This window comes from Salmo trutta, chromosome 14, assembly GCF_901001165.1.
Source record: "Salmo trutta chromosome 14, fSalTru1.1, whole genome shotgun sequence".
NCBI lineage: Eukaryota > Metazoa > Chordata > Actinopteri > Salmoniformes > Salmonidae > Salmo > Salmo trutta.
In genome coordinates this window covers 30,407,193-30,431,667 of record NC_042970.1, presented here as the reverse complement: position 1 = coordinate 30,431,667, position 24,475 = coordinate 30,407,193, and the positions used below count along the sequence as shown (strand labels likewise).

Below are 24,475 nucleotides of genomic sequence, written 5' to 3'. Positions count from 1 at the left end.
CACCCATGCCCAGTACCCTGCCCTGACGCTGTCACTACCCTGCACCTTAGTATCCGCTGCCATATGTACATAGTCATTGAACACTGGTCACTTCAATAATGTTAACATACTGTTTTATATATAGGTTCAGAAATTTTGTGAAATAGCACAGTTACAAATAGAAATCAAACTGGATGGACATCAGAAATAGAGGAAGGACTAAAAACAAAATATAACTATTGTAAAATAGATTGTGTCTGTAAAATGTGTATAAGATGTATAAACTGAAGGTAGAAGCCTATGTGTTATTGTTTATTAGTTTACTCCAATTGGGGGAAGGGTGGTAGGGTTTGTGGGGAATAATAAAGCTATATTCTAAAAAAAAGTGTATGTACGTATGTGTACACCTATGAATGTTTACGTATGCATGGGTATGTATGTATATATATATTTACCAAAAAAAGATATGGGGGATTGGAAATGATGCAGACAATTACACTGACGGAAGCAACAATCTTTCCGCTATATTAAGCTGATCCACCCAATTAAAATAAACAAAATAATTATATATATATATACACACACTTACACACACACACACACAGTTTTACCCACTTTATATGTATATATTGTAGTGATGGCTCATCCTATAACTACTGCTGTACACACCTTTTCTATTAATATACTGTCTATACACATAGCAGTATATCCCTGAACAAAAATATAAACGCAACATGTAAAGTGTTGGTCACAGATTCGATACATTTTCTATACGCACTAAAAGCACATTTCATGCACAAATTTGTTTACATCCCTGTTAGTGAGAATTTCTCTTTTGCCAAGTTAATCCATCCACCTGACGGGTGTGGCATATCAAGAAGCTGATTAAACAGCATGATCATTACACAAGAGCACCTTGGGCTGGGGATGATAACAGGCCACTCTAAAATATGCAGTTTTGTCACAGAGGGATGCTATGTTAGCGAGCTGGCTATGGCCATCCAACACTGGAACTCTTCCAAGTCAAGGTAAGCTTCTGGTTTTATTAATGTATTGTCACTGGGGCCTGCCGGTGTAATTGCCAAACTGCTTGCTGCTGAGTGTACTGCACGATTTTAGCATTAGTTATTGTAGCTATGTTGACTATGACGTTAATATTTATTTAATGGGATTGTGTGTATTGGTAGATATTACTGCACTGTTGGAGCTAGAAAACCCAAGCATTTCGCAGCACCTGCAAATATGTGTACGCGACCAATAAACTTTTGATTTGATGAAACCCAGACTTCCGTGACCAACCACCACAATGGCCCACCACTGACGCGCCCAATCAACGTTTCAAAAACTTGGAAACAATGTTGCAAAGCGAGAAGTTAGGTCAGCCAGAGTAACGCCAGCCTACTGATGTTACAATCATCGCATTCGCAAAACCCGCCTATTACTTGTTAATCGGCAACATTGTTGCAGAATACATGTATTGCCAAAACAGAGCAAAACACACCATTTCAGTGACAAATGTGATGTCCCTGCGTGCACGACGGGTACGTAAACACGTCGTGCATTAAGATCGCATCACCGATGCTGTTGCATCTGCCTGCCTTCATGGAGGCCATATTTAACGCTTCTCTGAATTAGATAATTTATTGACCATGGTCCCAATTAAACGCGGACATCCAGTGAAAATAGATAGTATTTCCTTTCGTTTCCCGTAATAAACAGAGTAGCCTATACTCTGCGAAGGACATTCACCACTTCCTTTCCAAAATCACAGCCCATTCAAACGAGTGCCATTACCTTACCTAGAATGAATACGGGTTGAGTGCATAGTTGTCAACTCCATTCGTATTCGAGAGCAGGATACTTGGGACAACCGTTGCGAATTTTAAAATGTTTTACTAGACAAGTCAGTCAACTTGCAGCAATATGCTGCTGACGCCGATTTGCTTCCAGCTCTCCTCCAAACCCTTTCCGGGGAGGGACTTGATACCCGAGATCGGCACTGTACTGTACCATAAGCATGAAAGTCTAAGTCCAGCAAATCATGGGCAATGTCTTCTATGGGCAAGCAAAGATCAAGAGTGATAGCCCAATGTTTTGTAGCAAAGTACTCAGTTGTATTCGACACATGTAGCCTTCAATCCACCTTGAAATGTCATTAGGATACCAACTTTATCTAAAAGTAAATGCGTATAATATGGTAAATTTAAACTATCCAAAATATATATTTTTTTAAATACCCACTCTACTCACCCTGACACCTTCTCCAAAGTTACCAGTGACAGTTTTAGTCCAAGGAGTCTTAACACCTTAATAAAACTATAATCCTGAATTCTGGTGTCAGATGACATACACTGGCATATTTCCTTCTCTTGTACACTGAAGCAAAACGTTTGCGGAGAGGCTTGTGTCAGTCATACTACACCAAACAAACACCAGTCATGGAGACGAAACCAAGGAGACAGGCCTCCTAGTCTAAAGCAAAATAACTACCTGTTAAACACTCTTACCACTGTGTCCTTACCTGTGTAGTGGGAAGTCAACCTGACAATGAAAACAGAAAAAGAAAAAATGAACAACAAATGGTTTATTTACAATAAAGTGTTGCTTTACATTTTATACAGGTGATTTTGATTTGCGTAAAAGGCACTTTGAGCAAATATTTGTCGCAAATTAAAGCCAAAACATCAATAACTGCCCATTCGCTGAAAGACACTACTAGGGTAAAGTATGGGTTGACAAAGGCCACTCAACAAAAAGGAACAGGAAAGGTGGCTAAAAATACATGATATGCTATGTAAACAAATAAAAAAATGGTCTATTTTGCCTTTCTCCAACCTACCACCACATACTAACCAAAATCCAAACTAGACATTGGTTTGATCTGGCTGCTATACTGAAGCCTCAAGATAGACTGATATGAACAGATACTATACTTTCTCTTAAGCCAAGAGTCCAGTTTGAAGGAGGTTGGAAAGCAACATTGAAGTAGACAACGTCCAACCTTGTGAAAAGACAGACATACACCTGTCCTTCATAAGAGTGACAAGTTATACTTGAACATAAAAAACAAAAAATATTCACCCTATTCAACAACAAATAAGGCATACAAATACTAAACTTTACACCTAATCATGTTGGATGACTCAGAGATGATGGTACTGGGCTGGAGCGAGGAGTAGTGTAAGGTGAAGGGGCAGATGATGGTTAAGAGGAGAAAGGTTGACATCCAGATTTGTGTAAAATGGAGAGAAATTGAGGGATGGACATATAGAGATGAGTAGACCTCCACCTCAAGGTGTCATTAACATGGAATGCATAATTTTCAGGTGGTCAGAGTGACAGCAAAAGAGGAATAAATACTTGATCAGCAACAAAATGAAGGGTCACTTCTGACTGCATAGTTAAAGTATCTAAAATTAGTAATATTGTCTTTGTATCTAAAAAGGATGTGCTGGTCAATCACTGACTTGTGACAGTTTGAATCTATACATTTGTGTAGGCAAACAATGTGTACGTAATGTAGAGCATCATTTGTGCCAAGCAACCTGTCAGTTGACAGAGCTCCCCACATTTCATTTCTCACAATCATTCTGTCCAGGGAATGTTAGGAGCTTGTGTGCGTGTAGTCCATCTCACAGCTAAAACTGCACCCATCCTTTAGCAGTGTCTTGACTGGAGCTGTGGAGAGGAGGAGAGGATGAGTGTGAATGTGAGAAGGTTAACAACATGGATGGATGACAAAATGTTGATATAGGCCCCCCCCATCAAACTGTTTAAAAGCTTCACCCAACGGGATGAGTTAAACTCATCAGCGATTTGAGCTAGTAACCCTGTGATCTCTAGTCGGTTTCTCTTGCCACAACCCCATGCATAAGGTCTGCCAACTTCCTCAGTCAGGGTCTCAACTTACTGTTGCCAGTTAGAATAGTAGAATACAAAATAGTAGAGGAGTAGAGTAATAGAGTATAGCAATAGAGTATAGCAATAGAGTATAGCAATAGAGTATAGCAATAGAGTATAGCAATAGAGTATAGCAATAGCGGCTGCCAAGTAATTTATGGCTCCCGAGTGACGCAGTGATCTAAGTGCTAGAGGCGTAACTGCAGACCTTGGTTCGATTCCGGGCTGTATTACAACCGGTCATGATCGGGAGTCCCATAGGCCGGCGCACAATTGGCCCAGCATCAACCGGGTTAGGGGAGGTCAGGGTAGGCCGTCATTTGTAAATAAGAATTTGTTCTTAATGTACTTGCCTAGTTAAATAAATACAAAAATAGGAACGGAATAGTAGAATACACAAAGTGCAATTTCGAAATTTGAATGTGCATCAGCAGTTTCTCTTGTTTTGAGAGTCAGTCAATTAGCCCATGTCAGCTAAAAAAAAAAATGTCCGATTGCTAAGTGAATTTTGCAGCCAGCTATTTAAACATGTTATCATAGTCGAATTACCATCGGGGGAAACCCCATTGATTTTGTTAGTCTCACTCAGATATATTAAAAACTGCAAACATTTCCCTTCACCCTATGGCAAAATGTGTATAATTACAGGAAATGAGCTGTTTGTGTATGCAGAATTGCGGGCAACTGCAGTCCCTCATGATGAGTTCTGATTTGTGTGGCCCCCACCACCATCAAAGTTTCCCATCTCTGGTCTAAACCATTAGCTCTAAGACTGACCTGGCGCCAGCTGCTGTGAAGTCTCCCCACAGGTCTGCAGTGGGCTGGGTGGCAGGGACCGGGCCTCCAAAATCTAAAAGAGAGGCTGGAGGGGGTGGGATAAAAACAGAGTCGATTTAGAATGCAGGCAGGTAGGTTATCCATGTTAACATGTGCTTGAGCAGTGTTAATGGAACATTGGGTCATTGAGCTCGATAGCCTAATGAGGTTACCTGTGTTAGACTGCGTAGGTGGAGGTGATTGCTGGCCTCCAGGAGGGGATACAAGGACTGCGCCCTTAGCCATTGGTGGAGGAAGGAGAAGACCACTACCCATGGGCCTAGACTTGGCACCTGGATCCTTCTTCTTTATGTTCTAAGACAAATAAAATCCCTATCCCTTCTTAGCATGTCTGTATCATCTTTTCTTCATCCCATCTTTGTTTCTCCTCATTCCACCATCTATGCTCACCCCAATGCTGATCTTGATAGTCTGGCCGTCTTTAAAGCCTAGGTCCAGTTTGGGTGCTGTGCTCTGAGACGCTTCCTCTTTCGCCAGCTCACCTTCTTGTTTTACCCACCTGTAGAAAAAGGGGCAGATAGATTTGTTAGATTGTACTTAATGTTCCAATTTCAAAATGGATGTTGATGCACAAACAATAGAGAGGATAGACAGAGGTTGACTCACTTGAAGTGGTCTTGAAGAGCTACATTGAAGTCAAAGGAGTCCCCACGATCAGCAAACCCCAGGCCGATAAATGCATGTCGTCCTTTAAAAACAGAAGTGCATGAGAAGACAGATGTACTAGCTAGAATACTTTATAGGCAACAGATTTTTTGCCCAAAATATATATTTTCAGCATATCAGTTTGCATGGTGACGTATTTCTGCTGGTGTCTTTGTGATGGCATCTTACCATTGCCGTCCTCTATCCGCACCACAAAGTATCTGCTGGAATCTGTGACTGCCTCCACCACACATCCAGGATACTGCTCCACTGGGGCTTGGGCAAACAACTCTCCTAAGAAATACAGAATTCAGTTAGACTAAAATCTGGAAATCATGAGATATATATATGGAAATCATGAGAGATATATATATATATGGAAATCATGAGATATATATATCTATATACAGTTGAAGTCAGAAGTTTACATACACTTAGGTTGGAGTCATTAAAAATCGTTTTTCAACCACCCCACAAACTATAGTTTTGACAAGTCGGTTAGGACATCTACTTTGTGCATGACACAAGTAATTTTTCCAACAATTGTTTACAGACAGATTATTTTACTGTATCACAATTCCAGTGGGTCAGAAGTTCACATACATTAAGTTGATTGTGCCTTTAAACAACTTGTAAAATTCCAGAAAATGATGTCATGGCGTTAGAAGCTTCTGTTACGCTAATTGACATAATTTGAGTCAATTGGAGGTGTACCTGTGGATGTATTTCAAGGCTTACCTTCAAACTCAGTGCCTCTTTGCTTGACATCATAGGAAAATGAAAATAAATCAGCCAAGACCTCAGAAAGAAATTGTGGACCTCCACAAGTCTGGTTAATCTTTGGGAGCAATTTCCAAATGCCTGAAGGTACCATGTTCATCTGTACAAACAATAGTATGCAAGTATAAACACCATGGGACCACGCAGCCGTCATACTGCTCAAGAAGAAGACGTGTTCTGTCTCCTAGAGATGAACGTACTTTGGTGCGAAAAGTGCAAATCAATTCCAGAACAACAGCAAAGGACCTTGTGAAGATGCTGGAGGAAACAGGTACAAAAGTATCTATATCCACAGTCAAACGAGTCATATGAAAGGCCGCTCAGCAAGGAAGAAGCCACTGCTCCAAAACCGTCATAAAAAAGCCAGACTATGGTTTGCAACTGCACATGGGGACAAATATCGTATTTTTTGGAGAAATGTCCTCTGGTCTGATGAAACAAAAATAGAACTGTTTGGCCATAATGACCATCGCTATGTTTGGAGGAAAAAAGGGGATGCTTGCAAGCCGAAGAACACCATCCCAACCGTGAAGCACGGGGGTGGCAACATCATGTTGTGAGGGTGCTTTGCTGCAGGAGGGACTGGTGCACTTCACAAAATAGATGGCATCATAAGGCAGGAAAATGATGTGCATATATTGAAGCAACATCTCAAAACATCAGTCAGGAAGTTAAAGCTTGGTCGCAAATGGATCTTCCAAATGGACAATGACCCCAAGCATACTTCCAAAGTTGTGGCAAAATGGCTTAAGGACAACAAAGTCAAGGTATTGGAGTGGCCATCACAAAGCCCTGACCTCAATCCTATAGAACATTTGTGGGCAGAACTGAAAAGCGTGTGCGAGCAAGGAGGCCTACAAACCTGACTCGGTTACGCCAACTCTGTCAGGAGAAATGGGCCAAAATTCACCCAACTTATTGTGGGAAGATTGTGGAAGGCTACCCAAAACGTTTGGCCCAAGTTAAACAATTTAAAGGCAATGCTACAAAATACAAATTGAGTGTATGTAAACTTCTGACCCACTGGGAATGTGATACAAGAAAGAAAAGCTGAAATAAATCACTACTATTTTTCTGACATTTCACATTCTTTAAATGAAGTTGTGATCCTAACTGACCTAAAACAGGAAATTTTTACTAGCATTAAATGTCAGAAATTGTGAAACTGAGTTTAAATGTATTTGGCATGTATATATGTATGCATGTATATATGAAGCAGGCAAGGTGACAGACATGAGCGCAACAGCTGTATTGACAGATGTAGCCATGACAGTCTGATAGCTAGTAGTTACCTTACCTGAGTTTTTATCCTCTAGCTTGATATAGGCAAGCTTTCCTATGGAGATAATTTTCATCCTGCCAGTCCATGCTGGCTCATCCAGCTTCCAGTCAGCAGCTCTGGAAAACAAAGTGAAGCACCATTCCTGCATGTCATGACTCTGCTTTGCTACAGAGCTTTTGGGCTTACTAAAACCCATCAAACTGTGTAATGCAATAATTGCAATCTCAAACCATGCAACAGAATGGGAGTCTTAGGCTACATAAAGAGCATCAGTAGCTTGCTCTTTCTAAAGAGCATGGGATGCAGGGATTGACATGAAGGTCAAGTCAGGAGTATTTTTGGGGTTTCTTAACGATTATGATCACTTGGGCGAAAATGTTAAGTACCCTTTTCACCTACACACAGGGGAGAAACCAAAAAGCAGTGGTGTAAAGTACTACTTAAGTAGTTTTTGGGGGCATCTGTACTTTACTACTACTATTTTTGACAACTTTTACTTCACAACATTCCCAAAGAAAATAATGTACTTTTTACACCATACATTTTCCCTGACACCAAAAAGTACATTACATTTTGAATGCTTAGCAGGACAGAAAATGTATAATTCACACACTTATCAAGACAACATCCCTGGTCATCCCTACTGCCTCTGATCTGGCGGACTCACGAAACATGCTGCGTTCGTAAATGGATATCAGAGTTGGATCATGCCCCTGGCAATACGTTAATTAATAAAAAATAAAAAAAGTGGCCGCCTGGTTTGCTTAATATAAGGAAATTGAAATGATTTATACTTGTACTTTTGATACTTAAATATATTTGAGCAATTACATTTACTTTTATACTACTTGAGTAAAGTTCTAAAAGTATTTTACTGGGTGACTTACCTTCATAGAAAATGACTCGAGTAAAAGTATCTTTACTTTTACTCAAGTATGACAATTGGGTACCTTTTTCCAAAACTGACAAAATGACTAACCTACTGGAATTCTTTGTATATTGGTTATCAGGAGAAAAGAAAATCTAAAAATCACCTGCCCAATGGAGTAACCACAAAGCAGGCTGAACTTGGTCATTTGCTCTGGGAAATAGGGCAACTCCTTAACCTAACTAGGCAAGTCAGTTAAGAACACATTCTTATTTTCAATGACGGCCTAGGAACGGTGGGTTAACTGCCTTGTTCAGGGGCAGAAAGACAGATTTTTACCTTGTCAGCTCAGGGTTTCAATCTTGCAACCTTACGGTTAACTAGTCCAACTCTCTAACCACCTCACTCCATGAGGTTACGCGAATGCAGTAAGAAGCTAGCATTACATTTATAAAAAACAATCAATCATAATCACTAGTTAAACTAGTAATATCATCAACCATGTGTAGTTATCTAGCCTGTCCTGCGTTGCATGTAATCGCTTAGGTACACGTTGCTCCAACCATAAACATCAATGCCTTTCTTAAAATCAATACACAAGTATATATTTTTAAACCTACATATTTAGTTAATATTGCCTCCTAACATGAATTTATTTTAACTAGGGAAAATGTGTCAGTTCTCTTGCAAACAGAGTCAGGGTATATGCAGCAGTTTGGGCCGCCTGGCTCGTTGCGAACTGTGAAGACTATTTCTTCCTAACAAAGACAGCCGACTTCGCCAAACGGGGATGATTTAACAAAAGCTCATTTGCGAAAAAAAGCACAATCGTTGCACGACTGTACCTAACCATAAACATCAATGCCTTTCTTAAAATCAATACACAGAAGTATATATTTTTAAACCTGCATATTTAGCTAAATGAAATCCAGGTTAGCAGGCAATATTAACCAGGTGAAATTGTGTCATTTTGCGTTCATTGCACGCAGTCAGTGTATATGCAACACTTTGTGTAATTTGTCAGAATTTTACGTAATTATGACATAACACTGAAGGTTGTGCAATGTAACAGGAATAACGTTTTGTTTTCGAGATGATAGTTTCCGGATTTGACCATATTAATGACCTACGGCTCGTGTTTGTGTGTTATTATGTTATAATTAAGTCTATGATTTGATAGAGCAGTCTGACTGAGCGGTGGTAGGCACCAGCAGGCTCGTAAGCATTCATTCAAAATTGCACTTTCGTGCGTTTTGCCAGCAGCTCTACGCAATGCTTCAGGCATTGCGCTGTTTATGACTTCAAGCCTATCAACTCCTGAGATTAGGCTGGTGTAACCGATGTGAAATGGCTAGCTAGTTAGCCGGGTGCGCGCTAATATCGTTTCAAATGTCACTCGCTCTTAGACTTGGAGTAGTTTTTCCCCCTTCCTCTACATGGGTAACGCTGCTTCGAGGGTGGCTGTTGTCGATGTGTTCCTGGTTCGAGCCCAGGTAGGAGCGAGGAGAGGGACGGAAGCTATACTGTTACACTGGCAATACTAAAGTGCCCATAAGAACATCCAATAGTCAAAGGTATATGAAATACAAATCGTATAGAGAGAAATAGTCCTATAATTCCTATAATAAGTACAAACTAAAAAATCTTACCTGGGAATATTGAAGACTCATGTTAAGGAACCACCAGCTTTCATATGTTCTCATGTTCTGAGCAAGGAACTTAAACGTTAGCTTTTTTTTTTACATGGCACATATTGCACTTTTACTTTCTTCTCCAACACTTTGTTTTTGCATTATTTAAATCAAATTGAACATGTTTCATTATTTATTTGAGGCTAAATTGATTTTATTGATGTATTATATTAAGTTAAAATAAGTGTTCATTCAGTATTGTTGTAATTGTCATTATTACAAATAAAAAAAAGTAAAAAAAAAAAAGTCTGATTAGTCGGTATCGGCTTTTTTGGCCCTCCAATAATCGGTATCGGCGTTGAAAAAATCATAATCGGTCGACCTCTAACCTGTACCCCTGCATATTGACTCGGTACTACCTGTATATAGCCTCTATTATTATGTAACTTTCTTGTTACAAGTCTAACTGCCTGTAGCTCAGGACATGGAGCAAGGATATGCATCTTCTTGATATTATTTGAAAGGAAACACGGAAGTTTTTGGAAATGTGAAATTAATGTAGGAGAATAACACAGATCTGATAAAAGATAAGAAAAAGTTTTTTTTTTGTACAGTCTTTGAAATGCAAGAGAAAGGCCATAATGTATTATTTCAGCCCAGGTGCAACTTACACTGCTGCAATCTAGTGGCCAAAGTCTATGTGCAAAGTTTTAGACTGATCCAATGAACTATTGCACATCTGTTCAAAATGTTGTATCAAGACTGCCCAAATGTGCCTAATTGGTTTATAAATACATGTAAGTTCATAATTGTGCATTCTCCTCAAACAATAGCATGGTATTCTTTTACTGTAATAGCTACTGTAAATTGGACAATGTAGTTAGCTTAAATTCTTGTTAATCTTTCTGCCCTAGCCTTTAGATATGTCTATGTCCTGGGATTTTGTTTTGTTTAGTTACCTCATGTTAATCACATTAGCCTACATTAGTTCAACCATCCCACAGGGGGGGACACTGATCCCATAGAGGTTAAGGAGCCTTTTGGTCCTAGACATGGCGCTCCGGTACCGCTTGCCGTGCGGTAGCAGAGAGAACAGTATGATGGGTGGGCCGTACGCACAACCCTCTGTAGCGCCTTATGGTTGGATGCCGAGCAGTTGCCATACCAGGTGGTGATGCAACCAGTTAGGATGCTCTCAATGGTGCAGCTGTAGAACTTGAGGATCTAGGGACCCATGCCAAATCTTTTCAGTCTCCTGAGGGGGAAAAGCTGATGTCGTTCCCTTTTCACAACTGTCTTGTTGTTTGGACCATGATAGCACCACTTTAGCCCTTTAAATGTTAATGGGGGCCTGTTCGGCCCTCCTTTTCCTATAGTCCAAGATCAGCTCCTTTTCGTCTTGCTCACAATTGAGGGAGAGGTTGTTGTCCTGGCACCACACTCCCAGGTCTCTGACCTGTGTTTTTGCCTACCTTTACCAGCCGGGGGTGGCCCGTCAGTAACTCCAGGATCCAGTTGTAGGGGGAGGTGTTTAGTCCCTGGGTCCTTAGCTTAGTAATGAGCTTTGTGGGCACTATGGTGTTGAACGCTGAGCTGTAGTCAATTAACAGCATTCTCACATAAGTGCTCCTTTTGTCCAGGTGGGAAAGGGCAGTGTGGAGTGCGATTGAGACTGTGGATCTGTTGGGGCGGTATGCGAATTGGGTATTACAGACTCGGCAAGGGAGAGGTTGAAATGTCAGTGAAGACACTTGCCAGTTGGTCTGCGCATGCTTTGAGTACATGTCCTGGTAATACATCTGGCCCCGCAGCTTTGTGAATGTTGACCTGTTTAAAGGTCTTGCTCACATCGGCTACGGAGACCGTGATCACACAGTCGCCGGAAGAGCTGGTGATCTCATACATGCTTCAGCATTGCTTGCCTCGAGGCGGGCATAAAAGGCATTTACCTCCATCTGGTAGGCTCGCATCACTGGGCAGCTCGCGGCTGGCTTTCCATTTGTAGTCCGTAATATTTTTCAAGCCCTGCCACATCAGACGAGCGTCAGAGCTGGTGTAGTAGGATTCAATCTTAGTCTTGTATTGACGCTTTGCCTGTTTGTTTGTCTGAGGACATAGCGGAATTTCTTATAAGCGTCTGGATTAGTGTCCCGCTCCTTGAAAGCAGCAGCTCTAGCTTTTAGCTTGGTGCGGCTGTTGCCTGTAATCCATGGCTTCTGGTTGGGAAATGTACGTACGGTCACTGTGGGGACGAAGTCGTCGATGCACTTATTGATGAAGCCGGTGACTGAGGTGGTATACTCAATGTCATTGGATGAATCCCAGAACATATTCCAGTCTGTGCTAGCAAAACAGACCTGTGGCGTAGCATCCGCGTCATCTGTCCACCTACCTCTTCATTATCGTTCAGGGGATGCGCTGCTGTAAGTTATCTGGCAAACTTCTTTTCCACTCCCCCGCTGTCTTTCCAGAGCGTGCACTGATGATGTAACTATCAAATTGGTTGTCTCTTCTCTTCAGTCTCGTGCTGCATTCTGTTGTTGTGTGAACGATTGGCTGAGCCTTGGATACAGCCAGTATTGGTCCAAACGCGCATCACTTGTTCGCATACAGCCAATAATCATCCAAAGGCCCCCCCCTCGCCCAAACTTTTCTCATCGGATCTACACTAATCACGTAGGTCACCTATTTTGGATTCAAAATGGCAAATTTCATCAAAAGGTGACTAGTTTGCATCCTTGTAACTAACATCAAAGTAGACAACATGCAACACTACAAATCCCTGCAAGCTTCTACACATCCCTAGCTGACACCTTTGCTAACAGGTATTGTGTCAATTTAAAACTTGCACAAGACAGTTCATAGAATTGTCCATTTAAAGACATTTAATTAATTACTACATTTAGCCATCATTGGATAGTTAATCCAGAGATTATTATATTTGCCTTGATTTGGCATTCGTAGTTCTTTATGATAATTCATTTTTGGGGGGTAAATACTGGCAAATATATTGTTAAGTCACCTTGTCCTAGCTAATTTTCCCCCAACATCAGACGCCCCCTAATTTCAGACACTCGGTTGGAGGATTAAATCACCTCAAGCTCAACATTTATAATGGCTTGGAAAATACCAGTATGTTTTGCAACTAAAGACACCCTTCTAGCTAGCTGACCACCAATTTGTTGTTGAAGTTTAAGTTAAATTTAGAGAGTTTTCCAAAAAGTTATTACACATTTTGTGGGACACGCTGTATATTGTAAAATTTGACTGCGTGACAGACCACACCATTTTTTAATCCAACTTTTTACCTAAATTATTCACTCATTTATATGTTAGTAGTAAACTGTTATTTACCTTCTCATAAGATTAATCTGTAAAACAAATGAGACATTATTTGGTTACAACACTGAAGTTGGTGAAAAACCATTTAAGAGTCTACAGGAGGGCACACGCAATGAAAAGTTTATAGACAAGTCTGTTTTTTTTAAATGGAAGGCTAGCCAACTAGTCAAATATCTAGTAAACACTTCGGATACGAGGTTGGTGTTTTTTAACAAAAGTATATGGTTATTTATTTGTAATTGAACAAAATAGTAAGGTGGCCAATAACTGGGGACTGTATGCTGATAATACAGGAGGTAATTTTTTTGCTAAGTATTTCCACTGAAATGTCAAACATGCTAATTGCTAACCCGTTAGCTAACATTACGACACCAATAATGACAAAACATTGATGGCTTGATAATACTGAAGGTAATATTTCTTAAACACAGTTGAATATGCTGATAATACGGGGTGCTACGCTAAAGATATTTACATAGTTATCGAAACTACACGCCAGGGTAAGCCTACACAAAACACAGCCCTTATTTTAAGTTGCTAAAATCCCCTATGGGAAAACGAATGGTTGAAAAACGATTGGAACCATTTCCCCTTTTGACCGCTAGGTTTTATGGGTATTATGACTCATACTGTGGTACTCTAATGGTATGGGTTAGCGAAAATGCTTTCCTAACCTGTTACGAAAAGTTACTTGTACCTAAGTGGCATGTTTTAGGGATTGTCGATTTATTTAGCATTGCACACAGCTCGAAAATAAAGCAGACTTGCCTACTTGAACTTGTTAACTATGAGCAAACCATATCAGTTTAACTACTAGTTACAGGTTTATAGTTAACTAACTCGTTAACGTTAGTTGGTAACTTAACTCACCTGGCTAGCATTATTTAGAAGCTAGCAAGTTAGCTAGCCAAACAAAGGTGCCACCTCATAGCATATTGAAAGTTAACTATCTGCCTAGTTAGCAAACTAAATGAATACAAAACTTTATCCCTGAAACAATATTCATCTACTCGCCATTTTATGCATTCAATAATTGAAGAATTTCAAATGAAGATTAGCTAGCAACAACCTTGTCTTCCTGGATCATCTCCAGTTTCCACTTGTTCATGTTGATTTGCTAACGCATTAGCAAGCTAGCTAATAACGAGTAGTTAGAAGAAAGTTCATCAACAAAGTGGGGTCCATAAAAAAAAACTCACCGATATCCACGGTTAGTGGCACGGGGTGGGATCTTGTACACATGAACCTCTGGCTTTACACAGATCACTGACTCGTAACTACTGTCGTCTGCCAGTGCCATTTTGGCAAGTAAAAACTTCCAAACTTCTAACTGCTATGGGGGGAGAATGAACCCACTGCACTGTAACGTTAGTTCAAGAGCGCCTCTCTTGGAAAGGATGACTACTACAGTCACCTTCTCAATTTAAGGGGTTTATTGGCATGAGAAACATATGTTTACATTGCCAAAGCAAGTGAAATAGATAATAAACAATAAAAAAGGTACTGTAAACATTACACTTACAAAAGAATAAAGACATTCCAAATGTCATTGCATGTACATAAAAACACACGCATATCATCTTCTTTGGTATTATGGCGGTTTGCAAACAAATGTTATAGGTGTATGCCGCCATCTACTGCATTGGTTGTATATCAGCCTACTATTCCGCAGGATGCAGTCATTACACTGTGAAAAAAAAATGCTCTTCCAACTAACCCTGCACCCATTAACCTCACCACTATTCCACTACTTTGTTCCTATCTGATCCTACTCCAGGCCAGCAGCCTGGGAAGATGGGACACTATCGTTCAAAACATCTTGTAACTTCTGCAGCAAAATCTCATACACCCAAGTGCTTCTCTGCATTTGCCACCACATCTATCCTCTGTGATTTACGTTCCATTCCTGAAGTTCAATTGACAACCATGGCCATGAATGCCAAAAAAACAACCTTACTGAAGCAGATGTTATTCCTATCATGGTACAGCACCTGTTTCACCACACTCTTCACCTGGTCTGCGTTGCACCAAACAGGGGGGGTCACAGACACCAGGAATCTTCAACTTCAGTTGGTCCTTCTCAACACTTAATGACTCTCCAGTTATCACTCCTTTTAACAGTGCCATGCTCCGGAGAGGGAAGCAAATCACAGTTCTTGACCCCAGTCGCGTGGTGTGGAGCGCCCGCTGTCTCTGGACGGCAGAAATGCTAAAAATCTACACGATTCTACATTGAGTCACTTTCACTGACCCAATGTTTCCTCACTTCTTCTCCACCCAACTTGACAGCACAAATGGATCTGCCAGAAGACAAATATCCATTCTCTCCAAAAATTGCACTCCCAGTGGACCAGAATCATCTTTGTCATCATCCGGATAAGGCTCAAACTCGGCAGTCTTCACCGCACCTGCCACCGCAGTTAATTCATCCTCATCCTCATTCTCGTCACTTTCAATTTCCTTATATAGCTCTTACAAAAGTTCTGTGTGATCCAACACTCAAAACATATTCCACTTTTCCCCTTTTTTCCTGTCCGCCAACTTACCCGCACTTCATGGCCACACCGGCCATTAGCCGCTTCCTCAATTGTCTCCACTAAGACCCCAACACTTTTTATGCTCCCGATGACTATGATGTTGATGATCCTCTATCATGCTGTGTAGTGTGTAGTGATGCTTTTAGAACTAATGAAAATAGTCACACACTTAGCTATCTGTTGTTTTCATGAAATGTTGCTTTATTTGTCAGCAGCATAGGTCTACTATACACTGTGCCAATATGTATCAAATCAAAGTTTCACATCAAAACATGACAGCTGAAAATAATGAGTGACAAGTAGGTCTAATAAATAAACAATGTAGCCATATCGATACAATGTTTTTAGTGAAGAAATAACCGACATAGGCATTTTGAAAAAGGCAGGGCTTGCACATGACGGTTTATTAGTCCAGGCTTGGTCTAGCTCTATCACATCTACAGCAGCCACAGGTGACTCGCTTCCCTGCCCTCCAAACACGGTGGAGGAACCCTCAGTTATTGGTAAATTTATGGTAAACTAAAAGATAGGAAGAAGTATTTTTAGTATACACCTCCATCTACAATACTCTTTCGAGAGGGTGTACAATTGATTTGTTTACCCACTTGAGAGGTCCTCCTGTGTCAATGATCTACAAAGTGTACATGATGAGGCAATAATGTCTGCTCCTCCATGCTGTAAACAGACAAATAACACTACAGTTGTAGCCCACTGCATTTGTGTGACAAACTAATTGTATTCATAGAGAGCTTACTCTTTCACTGATGAACTCTGATCCAACAACCATGGGATCGGAGAACACTGATTGGGTCCAGTGATATCAACTTTTCTACAACCATTTCGGTGACATCAGCACAGCTCCTTGTCCTCCATAAAGGCATCAATAGAAAGTTGGTTTGCAGGGAATGCTGCAACATAGAGCTTATCTACCAGCTCAGTCAACCTGGCCTATGTTCTCTTCACAATCTGGTCATTTCTTTCAAGGCTCGCAGGAGAGCCTTGCTCTTTGGAGCTTTGGAGAACTTGTCTTGGGTAACAACCCAAAGTTGACGTGCCAACAAAAGTGCTTCCTCACATCTTCACCATTCACTGTCATGACAAGGTCAATTGCAAAGATGTTATACACAAATGTGTCAATGATGTGCATAAAGAGGGCATTGGGAACAGTTCCAGTGGACATTAGGGTCCAGTTGTTCACAGCGTTGTGCTCATCCACTCTGCAGTGGCTCCACAGTCACCATATCTCACAGGGTATCTTCCAGAGTAGCCACTGGGAAAGACCTTCATGGCTCTCACAATCAGACAGGTGATGTGTCTGGACACCATTTGACTCTTAGAGGAGACAATCTCTTTCACCGCTGCTGGTTTCAAGTGGAAGTTGGCCTCTGTTTCTTCACTGGCCACTGATATTCCAAGGACAGCAGACAGGTGGTTCTCCAGATCATCCAGAAAGGGCCAGTCCTTAAGGACGAGTGTGGCATCCTCACTTGGTGCATCAGAGTATATTTTGCCTAGCAGTTTGGTCACAATGCTGTGCAGGGTTGTAGAACCAATCACAAGAAGTTTTCCAAGAAGAAGAGGGAACTTACGACTCAAGAGTTTTGGATAAACCAGAAGTTTACGCAGGAGGGTCCAGTCACATGTGACAAGCTGACACACTTAGAGTGACAGCTGTCATGACAGTCCCGAAAACCTAATCTCCAGCAGTCAGGGCTTTTCTCAGGGCAGTGGGGCCACCAGCCACACTCAGCAGGTAATCAAGTATGGCATGCACAATCCTGATGCCCACAGGCCTGGAGTAGAGGATCTGTAGCTGCTTCATATCATTGAACGCATCTGTGATCTGCAGGCTACCAGAAAGGTCTTGCAGCACAGAGATCACTACCCACATTATCAGGTCGACCAGTGCCATGTTGGTAGATCCCTCTCCCTCAGAGGCGTCTTTGTTTACAGGGTTGGCTCCAATGCTGAGAATCAGACTGGTCACGATTTCCACCACTACCTCAGATGCACTCTGTAGACGTGAGGCTGGAAGGTAGGTCAAATCACTAATGATGTCCTCAATGGCCCTTTGGAGCATGATTCTGGTCGCAAACCCAGAAGGTTCCTTTTGAGCCACAGTCTGCGCTCTACTTGCAGCGTTTATGCTACAGCAAGACAGAAAATAAAGGCAACACATTTAGAGACTATGAACACTACAGAGGCTTACAAATAGGGAACAAAGGAACTCATGTGTATAAATTACCAGCTAATAAACACATGTGAAGTGACCGACTCAGGTTAAGAGAGAAAAGGGAGGAACATAGTGACCTTCCAAGGCCATGCAGTGGCTGAGAGGATGTGCTGTCGCCTTGTGATGCAGTGCAAACTACAAACACCTCATCCTGTACCAGCTCCATCTCATGAAGCTTCAGGTGAGTGTTCACCTCCCAACACTGTGCAAGAGAGACTCCAAAGTAAAAATAAAATAAAAAATCACTATCACATCAGAGAATATTTTAATTAAAACCAACTCCACCCAAGCCCCCTCCTGGACAAGCCTATTATCACAATGTGTCAATGCAACAGGCTTTGACTAATGAGCTCAACAGCTAAAAAGCTCAACTGATAGGCAGAAACTTAGCTTATGACCATTTACCAGCTCATCAATGCAGAGATCCCTGTCTTCCCTGATTTATTTCTGAAACCTGAAGATGCAAAAAAAGTAATCATGTTAACTGCTTCTCAGCTGTCTTACTGCCTCCACCTTCCAATAAACTACACCTGATAACTGATACTCACACAATTTACATTGGGATTATGAAATGCTATAGACTCACCTCTCAATGAAGACTCCTCTCACCTGTGAGGTAAGGCAATGCTTCATGTCCTCTATGGTGACATGAAGAGCAAGCTTGTTCTGGGCCATGCAAAGCCATGAACTCCATCGGGGCTTTTTCTGCAGAACAGATCACAAGAAGTTCTCCATGAAGAAGAGGGAACTTACTGTCAAGGTATGACTCAGAGTTCTGGATAAACCAGAAGTTTACGCAGGAGGAGGGTCCAGTCACGCAGTTACATGTGACAAGCTGACACACTTAGAGTGACAGCTGTCATGACAGTCCTGAAAACCTAATCTCCAGAAGTCAGGGCTTTTCTCAGGGCAGTGGGGCCACCAGCCACACTCAACAGGTGTGGCTGAAGTCTCACAGTAAAACAAATATAACAATATTTTAATAATGAACTTCTATAGCACTTTCAGAATAGAAATCTCAAAGTTTCTTAAGCAAAAAACAAACAAGCAACATATAATGATATTTTGTTTGCAATCAAGTTTCATTTTGTTTATTCTCTTTCAAGGTTTACTATTTTACCTGTTGGGCATAATAAGACCTTTCCCAGCACAGATCTATGCTCCTCAAGTATGTATTACTTTTAGAGCAAATTACCTGGAATAGAAACATGGGGATATAAGCTACAACAAACAATGTATGCAGAAAGTAAGTAGAGCTAATGTTACCCCCACTTTTCCTCTATCGCCATTTTATAGTAGCTGGCTTTATTCTTCCTTCGAGTAAATACATTTAAAAAATTTAAACGTAAAACTAATATTGGTGATTTTCCTGCCACCTGCAGTGCTGGAGTCCTCAAATCAAAGTTTATTGGTCACATGCACAGGATAATTTATTTAACCAGGCAAGTCAGTTAAGAACAAGTTCTTATTTACAATGACTGCCTACCAGGCCAAACCCTCCCCTAACTCAGACGACGCTGGACCAATTGTGTGCCGCACTATGTGACTCTCCGTCACGGCCAGTTGTGATACAGTACGGGATTGAACCCGGGTCTTAGACCGCTGTGCCACTCGGGAGGCCTACAAAAGGGTGTAAACGGCACAGTGCAATGCTTACTTGCAAGCTCTCCCCACAGGTGTGATTACTACCTCTGAGGGTTTAGAGCTTGAGCCTCAAGTACCTCATACAAGTACTTGGGAGTATGGCTAGACAGTACACTGTCCTTCTCTCAGCACATATCAAAGCTGCAGGCTAAGATTTAATCTAGACTTGGTTTCCTCTATCCTAGGCCTCACTCCCCCTGTCTGGGATGTCTACTGCAGCCCTCGTCCTCCATGTACAACACCCGTTCTGACAGTCACATTCTGTTGGGGGTCCCCAAAGCACACACATCCCTGGTTCGCTCCTCTTTTCAGTTTGTTGCAACTGCAACTGGAGCGAGCTGCAACAAACACTCAAGCGGGACAGTTTTATCTCCCTCCATTCAAGGACTCAATCATGGACACTCTTGCTGACAGTTGTGGCTGCTTTGTGTGTTCTATTGTTGTCTCTACCTTCTCGACCTTTGTGCTGTTGGCTGTGCCCAATGATGTTTGTATCATGTTTTGTGCTGCTGCCATGTTGTGTTGCTACCATGCTGTGTTGTCATGTGTTGCTGCCTTGCAATGTTGTCTTATGTAGTGTTGTGTTGTCTCATCCAATATTTATATTGTATTTTTTTTTTTAATCCCAGGCCCTGTCCCTGTCCCCACTGGAGGCCTTTTGCCAGGCAGTCATTGTAAATAAGAATTTGTTCTTAACTGACTTGCCTAGTTAAATAAAACGTGTGTATATGTATGTATGTGTGTATATATATATATATATATCTTAAAGCCATTTACAAACCTTAGGAAACCCAATTTGAAGAAGACAACGCTCTTATCATTGGCGGAACGCTCACAACCCATAGGAATCCCCACCCAGTTAACTTTAAAATGAAGCCCTCAATGTTCATGCTAAAACGAATTATCTAGCCCAAGGGCCGCTGCCATGTCAATGGCTACCTTTATTTTGAAGCACACTCAGCGCCATGTGATATTTGATCACATGACTACTAAGACAAGGAAGTGAAACATCTCTAAAAGTGTGATGATCGTTTGTGCCGATGAGGTGAACATACGCAGATGAGTACGTATAGAAGCTAGCTATGTGATAATAATAACAACCGTCGGTGTGGTTGCACATAAAAAGGTATGCTGTGAAATACGGATGACAACCGCTTTGAAGACATCACAACACATTGTTTTGCAGGTCTAGAAAAACGTTGCCTGATTTCGCAGACCGTAATCAAAGTTGTAGTGGTACCTCTGGTCGTAGGCTACCAACTTTACCTAAACAGAGACGTTGTGCAATAAAGTAAGTCATTTTTTTACCTGTAGGCTATATTCGGTTCAACCATGTCAGCGAACTGGCCCGAGAGGATCTCCGCATTCTTGCGCAGCCCGTCCCAGTTCTTGTGCAGCACGACATCGGACATCTTCCTCGCTGAGGTCCTGCACGAGCTGCGAGATGACAGGGCCAGTTACCAAATCAAGGTACATTACGTTTTCAGGGCACAATTATTGTATTGAAGCCTCCCGAGTCCCTTCCTATGTATCCACAGGAAGTTCCAGAGCATTTGCTATGGAGGGAGGCACTTTCATTATTAAAGTGTTTAAACGTTAAACCACTAAACTGCATTATGTCCTCTGTTCCGCCTGCCTCAGGTCCTGCTGTTGTCCCCGCTACTTGAGCACCCTACTCTGCTGTGCCCCTCTGTCTCTGTGGGCGAGGAGACCGCCCTGGAGCTCATGTCTGTGTTTGCCCAGTGCTCCCCCAAATCCCTCCCGCTCCGCTGCAACCTCCTCCTGGCCCTCACCTCTGTGCTCCTCTGCTCCTGCTGTGTTAGCTCTCACACCAGCGCCTCCCAAGACTTCCTGGACCTTCTCTTACAGATGGCCCAGGACACCAACGACGCGCACGCTGGGGCTGCATTACACCCCCTGAGGACAACAGCCTGCGACTGCCTGAGGGAGCTGGAGGCTTGTCTCCCGGGTCTACTATCCCAACGCTTGGAGCTCCTGAGCAGCCTGAGGCAGCAGGAAAACTCCAGGCTTCACCAGGCCTACACGGGGCTCCATGCCCTGGCACTGAGGAATGCTGTGTATCTACTCACCCAGCAGAAAGGGGCTGGGGCTGGAGACCTGAAGGCTGCACTGGGGAGCAACGAGGGGTTTGTGTGGGGGGAGGGTGCAGACTCCGCACACCCGAACTCTGTGTCACACGCAGACTTGGCCCTCTTCTCGCCCCTCACTCTGGGCCCCATGGGAAAGGTTCCTTCCCTGCAGACTGGCCTAGACTGTAAAGAGCTGAGATCGCTACTCTCCTCCCTCCTAGAGGAGTCCTACCTGCTCACATCCCTATCCCAGGCTGCCCTGCTGCGACGGCTGGTGGAGGTGCTTGCCATGGTGCCCGCCGTCTCCCCGACGATATTCAGGGCACAGCTTCTGCGTCTATTGGGCACATGCAAGGTTAGCAGCAGTCGACTTGTCTAGGATGAGTTATGGAAGAAATGGCAGATTATCCACAGATCTAACCATGCTTGTGCTGTGGTAGAACATTATCAAACCTAGCTGTAAAATCTTAAGATTTGTGACCGCATTGTTTAATCTCTTGTTGTTGCAGGTGTGTCTTCTGCATACCACTCTGCTGATGAAGGCTGCTTTCACAGACAGCCTGTTCAGCGCAGAGGATGAAGCCTTCCTTCTAAAGCGTCTCGTCGGCCTGTCCCAACACCCCCTACTGAGCACGCCTGAGAAGCTCTTCTACATGGACTGCATCCTGCACTTCCCAGAGAACCGACCAATCAGCAGTGGCGACGAGAGCCTGCCTGTGCTCTTGACCCCTCGGCTGGCCGCGGCCCTAGTGCCCACTGTGTTCAATGATAGTGTCAGCATGCTGGCTAGACTGAACCTACTCTCTCTGGTCTACCTGGAGGAAGGAGAAGAAGACAGGGAGGGACAGGGGGGGAGAGGCCTGGCCTACCTGTACGATCACCTGACCTCCCTTCTCCGTATCGTGGAGAACCAGGCCAGTAGGGAGATGGTGGTGACCTTCTTCAGGGCTTCCTTCCTCTTTCTCCTTCACTTCTGCCATGTGGAGCGCTACTCTGAGGACCTGTCTCAGAAGCTGTGTGACCTGTACCTCAGACGCACTCGGCTGGCCCCTCACTTCATCAACCTGGCTGACCGGACCCAGGAGCGGCTGGAGGAGTCAGGCTGGGCTGTGGCACTGCTTAGAGCCCTGCAAAGAACCATCACAGAGGCCCCGCTGTCCCAGCTCACCCTGCAAGACCTCCGCTGGCACCTCAGGATCCTGGCCCGTGTGGCAGAGGAAGGGGAAGTCCTCCAGAGGGCCACTCTCAACTTTCTGCTGTGCGTCATCACTTCCTCTTCATCCGCGCTGTGTGTGAGCGGGGACTGGCGTCTGGGGAACGGTGTGCTGGGGGTGTGTCGACGCCTGCTCCTGCACCCCAGCTTGGACTCCCTTCTCACACCGCTGGCTGATCTCCTACAGCACCTCACCTGTCATTATGGTGAAACAGACATCCAGGACCACGCCCGCTTGTACTACACCCTCCTCACCACTCTCTCCCAGGAGAAGCTGGCTGGGGTGTTGGCACAGAGGGGAACAGAAAGGGGGCGGCAGGCCAAAGTGCGCTTGCTGTCTGCCATCATGGGCGAGACCGAGGAACTGACCAGCGGTCTGACCGTGCACCAGACAGAGCGACCGCTGCTGAGGCTGGTCAAACTGGACAAACATGAACCAGATGAATGCAAACCAGAGCATAAACCAGACAGTGAACCAGCCTGTGAGACTGAGAGTTCCCCAGGACAGGGTGGGATAGAGGACTACAGAGCCCAGTTCCAGAGTTCCAGCTTCGCCTCTGAAATCACCCTCCAATACCACCTCACACACACTGGAGTTCACGACCCCCATTTTGACAAGCTCTTCAGCATCCGCTTGCACTTTGACCTCACGGATGGCCACTACGAGGAAGTGAGTGACATCAGTGTGCCTTGCCTGTTCAGGACCAGGAAGCCCCCTACAGTGAGGTTGAGGCTGAAGCCCAAGCAGCCGTACCACACCACCCTGAGAGCTAGCGCCATCTTCACCACGGAGGACGGCCTCTCCTGGCACTCCCCGCTGGCAGACCTACATGTGGCCTTCCCTGAGGTGTTTCTGCCCCTCCTCGCACCCCTAGGGTGGGCCAGGGAAAAGAAGCAGAGGGTGTTTGAGGGGATCTGGGGTGAAATATGCTCAGAGCAGTCTGAGGGGGATTTGACCAACGCTGCAACGAGCCTGTTCTGTGATCAGTTGGAGGATTCGGCTGTGGGTGAGCTGGTGGAGAAGCACTTTCAGAGATATCTGGTCTCAGACTTGGATAAAGGCAGGTGTAAAGTGCTGTTCTTCCTACCACCCCAGTCTCACGTGCTGCTGAAGGTTATCACAGAGGAGGATGCCGTCCAGGTTCATATTGCTACAGACAACTGGAAGCTTCTGCCTTATATTAACTCTTATCTAGAGGACATTACCAAAGAGATTCACAGCACACAGCAAGTCAATGGTGATGTCTGATTCTGAAAGTGGTGGGCTCCATAAAAGAGATGGCTTGTTTTTATGAAATAATGCCCTTTTAACACTTGTCTGATTTCAGTGCTTCCTTTTGTCTGCTTTTGAAATGTTGCGTGATGCATTTACTTATGACAATATGTTTCTAAGCTGCACTCAGTAAACTGATCATTTGAAAACATTTTAATTTAACTTCTAAATAAAGTCAATGTGTGACTGACTTCTGCTTGTTAACCTCATGTTTAACACAA

The 24,475-nt window shown here is 43.2% G+C and overlaps 3 protein-coding genes across 5 annotated transcripts in view; 1 reads left to right on the top strand and 2 right to left on the bottom strand.

Moving 5' to 3' along the window:
• LOC115207767 (rootletin) overlaps positions 1-1,938 on the bottom strand; it is a 44,375-nt gene extending 42,437 nt beyond the window's left edge. Inside the window, exon 1 of the mRNA XM_029775239.1 lies at positions 1,779-1,938. The gene's annotated coding sequence lies outside the window, so the exon portion shown is untranslated. The remainder of the gene's footprint in view (positions 1-1,778) is intronic.
• ap5b1 (adaptor related protein complex 5 subunit beta 1) lies at positions 988-24,444 on the top strand. 3 transcript variants are annotated; one of them, XM_029775243.1, is made up of 4 exons: positions 988-1,007; positions 20,993-21,148; positions 21,320-22,123; positions 22,278-24,444. In XM_029775243.1, exons 2-4 carry the CDS (start codon positions 21,011-21,013, stop codon positions 24,228-24,230), a joined length of 2,895 nt encoding a protein of 964 aa, XP_029631103.1. In that variant the 5' UTR covers positions 988-1,007; positions 20,993-21,010; the 3' UTR covers positions 24,231-24,444. The 3 variants fall into 3 exon arrangements, with proteins under 3 accessions (XP_029631103.1, XP_029631101.1, XP_029631100.1); XM_029775241.1 differs by lacking the exon at positions 988-1,007 and adding an exon at positions 20,683-20,741; XM_029775240.1 differs by lacking the exon at positions 988-1,007 and adding an exon at positions 20,687-20,804.
• necap2 (NECAP endocytosis associated 2) lies at positions 2,548-14,626 on the bottom strand. The gene is made up of 8 exons (XM_029775245.1): positions 14,464-14,626; positions 7,439-7,539; positions 5,551-5,655; positions 5,323-5,404; positions 5,107-5,215; positions 4,869-5,010; positions 4,657-4,741; positions 2,548-3,657 (listed from the first exon to the last, which is right to left on the bottom strand). Exons 1-8 carry the CDS (start codon positions 14,562-14,564, stop codon positions 3,618-3,620), a joined length of 765 nt encoding a protein of 254 aa, XP_029631105.1. The 5' UTR covers positions 14,565-14,626; the 3' UTR covers positions 2,548-3,617.
• Positions 24,445-24,475: the final 31 nt, after the last annotated feature.

Excerpts from the sequence above, each read along its gene's own strand:
- necap2 (XM_029775245.1), bottom strand. The coding sequence starts at position 14,564 with ATGGCACTGGCAGACGACAGTAGTTACGAGTCAGTGATCTGTGTAAAG. Across the intron at positions 5,216-5,322 it reads GCTCTTCAAGACCACTTCAA|GTGGGTAAAACAAGAAGGTG; the intron begins GTGAGTCAACCT and ends CTTTTTCTACAG. Across the intron at positions 5,011-5,106 it reads CTATCAAGATCAGCATTGGG|AACATAAAGAAGAAGGATCC; the intron begins GTGAGCATAGAT and ends TATTTGTCTTAG.
- ap5b1 (XM_029775243.1), top strand. The coding sequence starts at position 21,011 with ATGTCAGCGAACTGGCCCGAGAGGATCTCCGCATTCTTGCGCAGCCCG. Across the intron at positions 21,149-21,319 it reads GGGCCAGTTACCAAATCAAG|GTCCTGCTGTTGTCCCCGCT; the intron begins GTACATTACGTT and ends CGCCTGCCTCAG. Across the intron at positions 22,124-22,277 it reads GTCTATTGGGCACATGCAAG|GTGTGTCTTCTGCATACCAC; the intron begins GTTAGCAGCAGT and ends TTGTTGTTGCAG.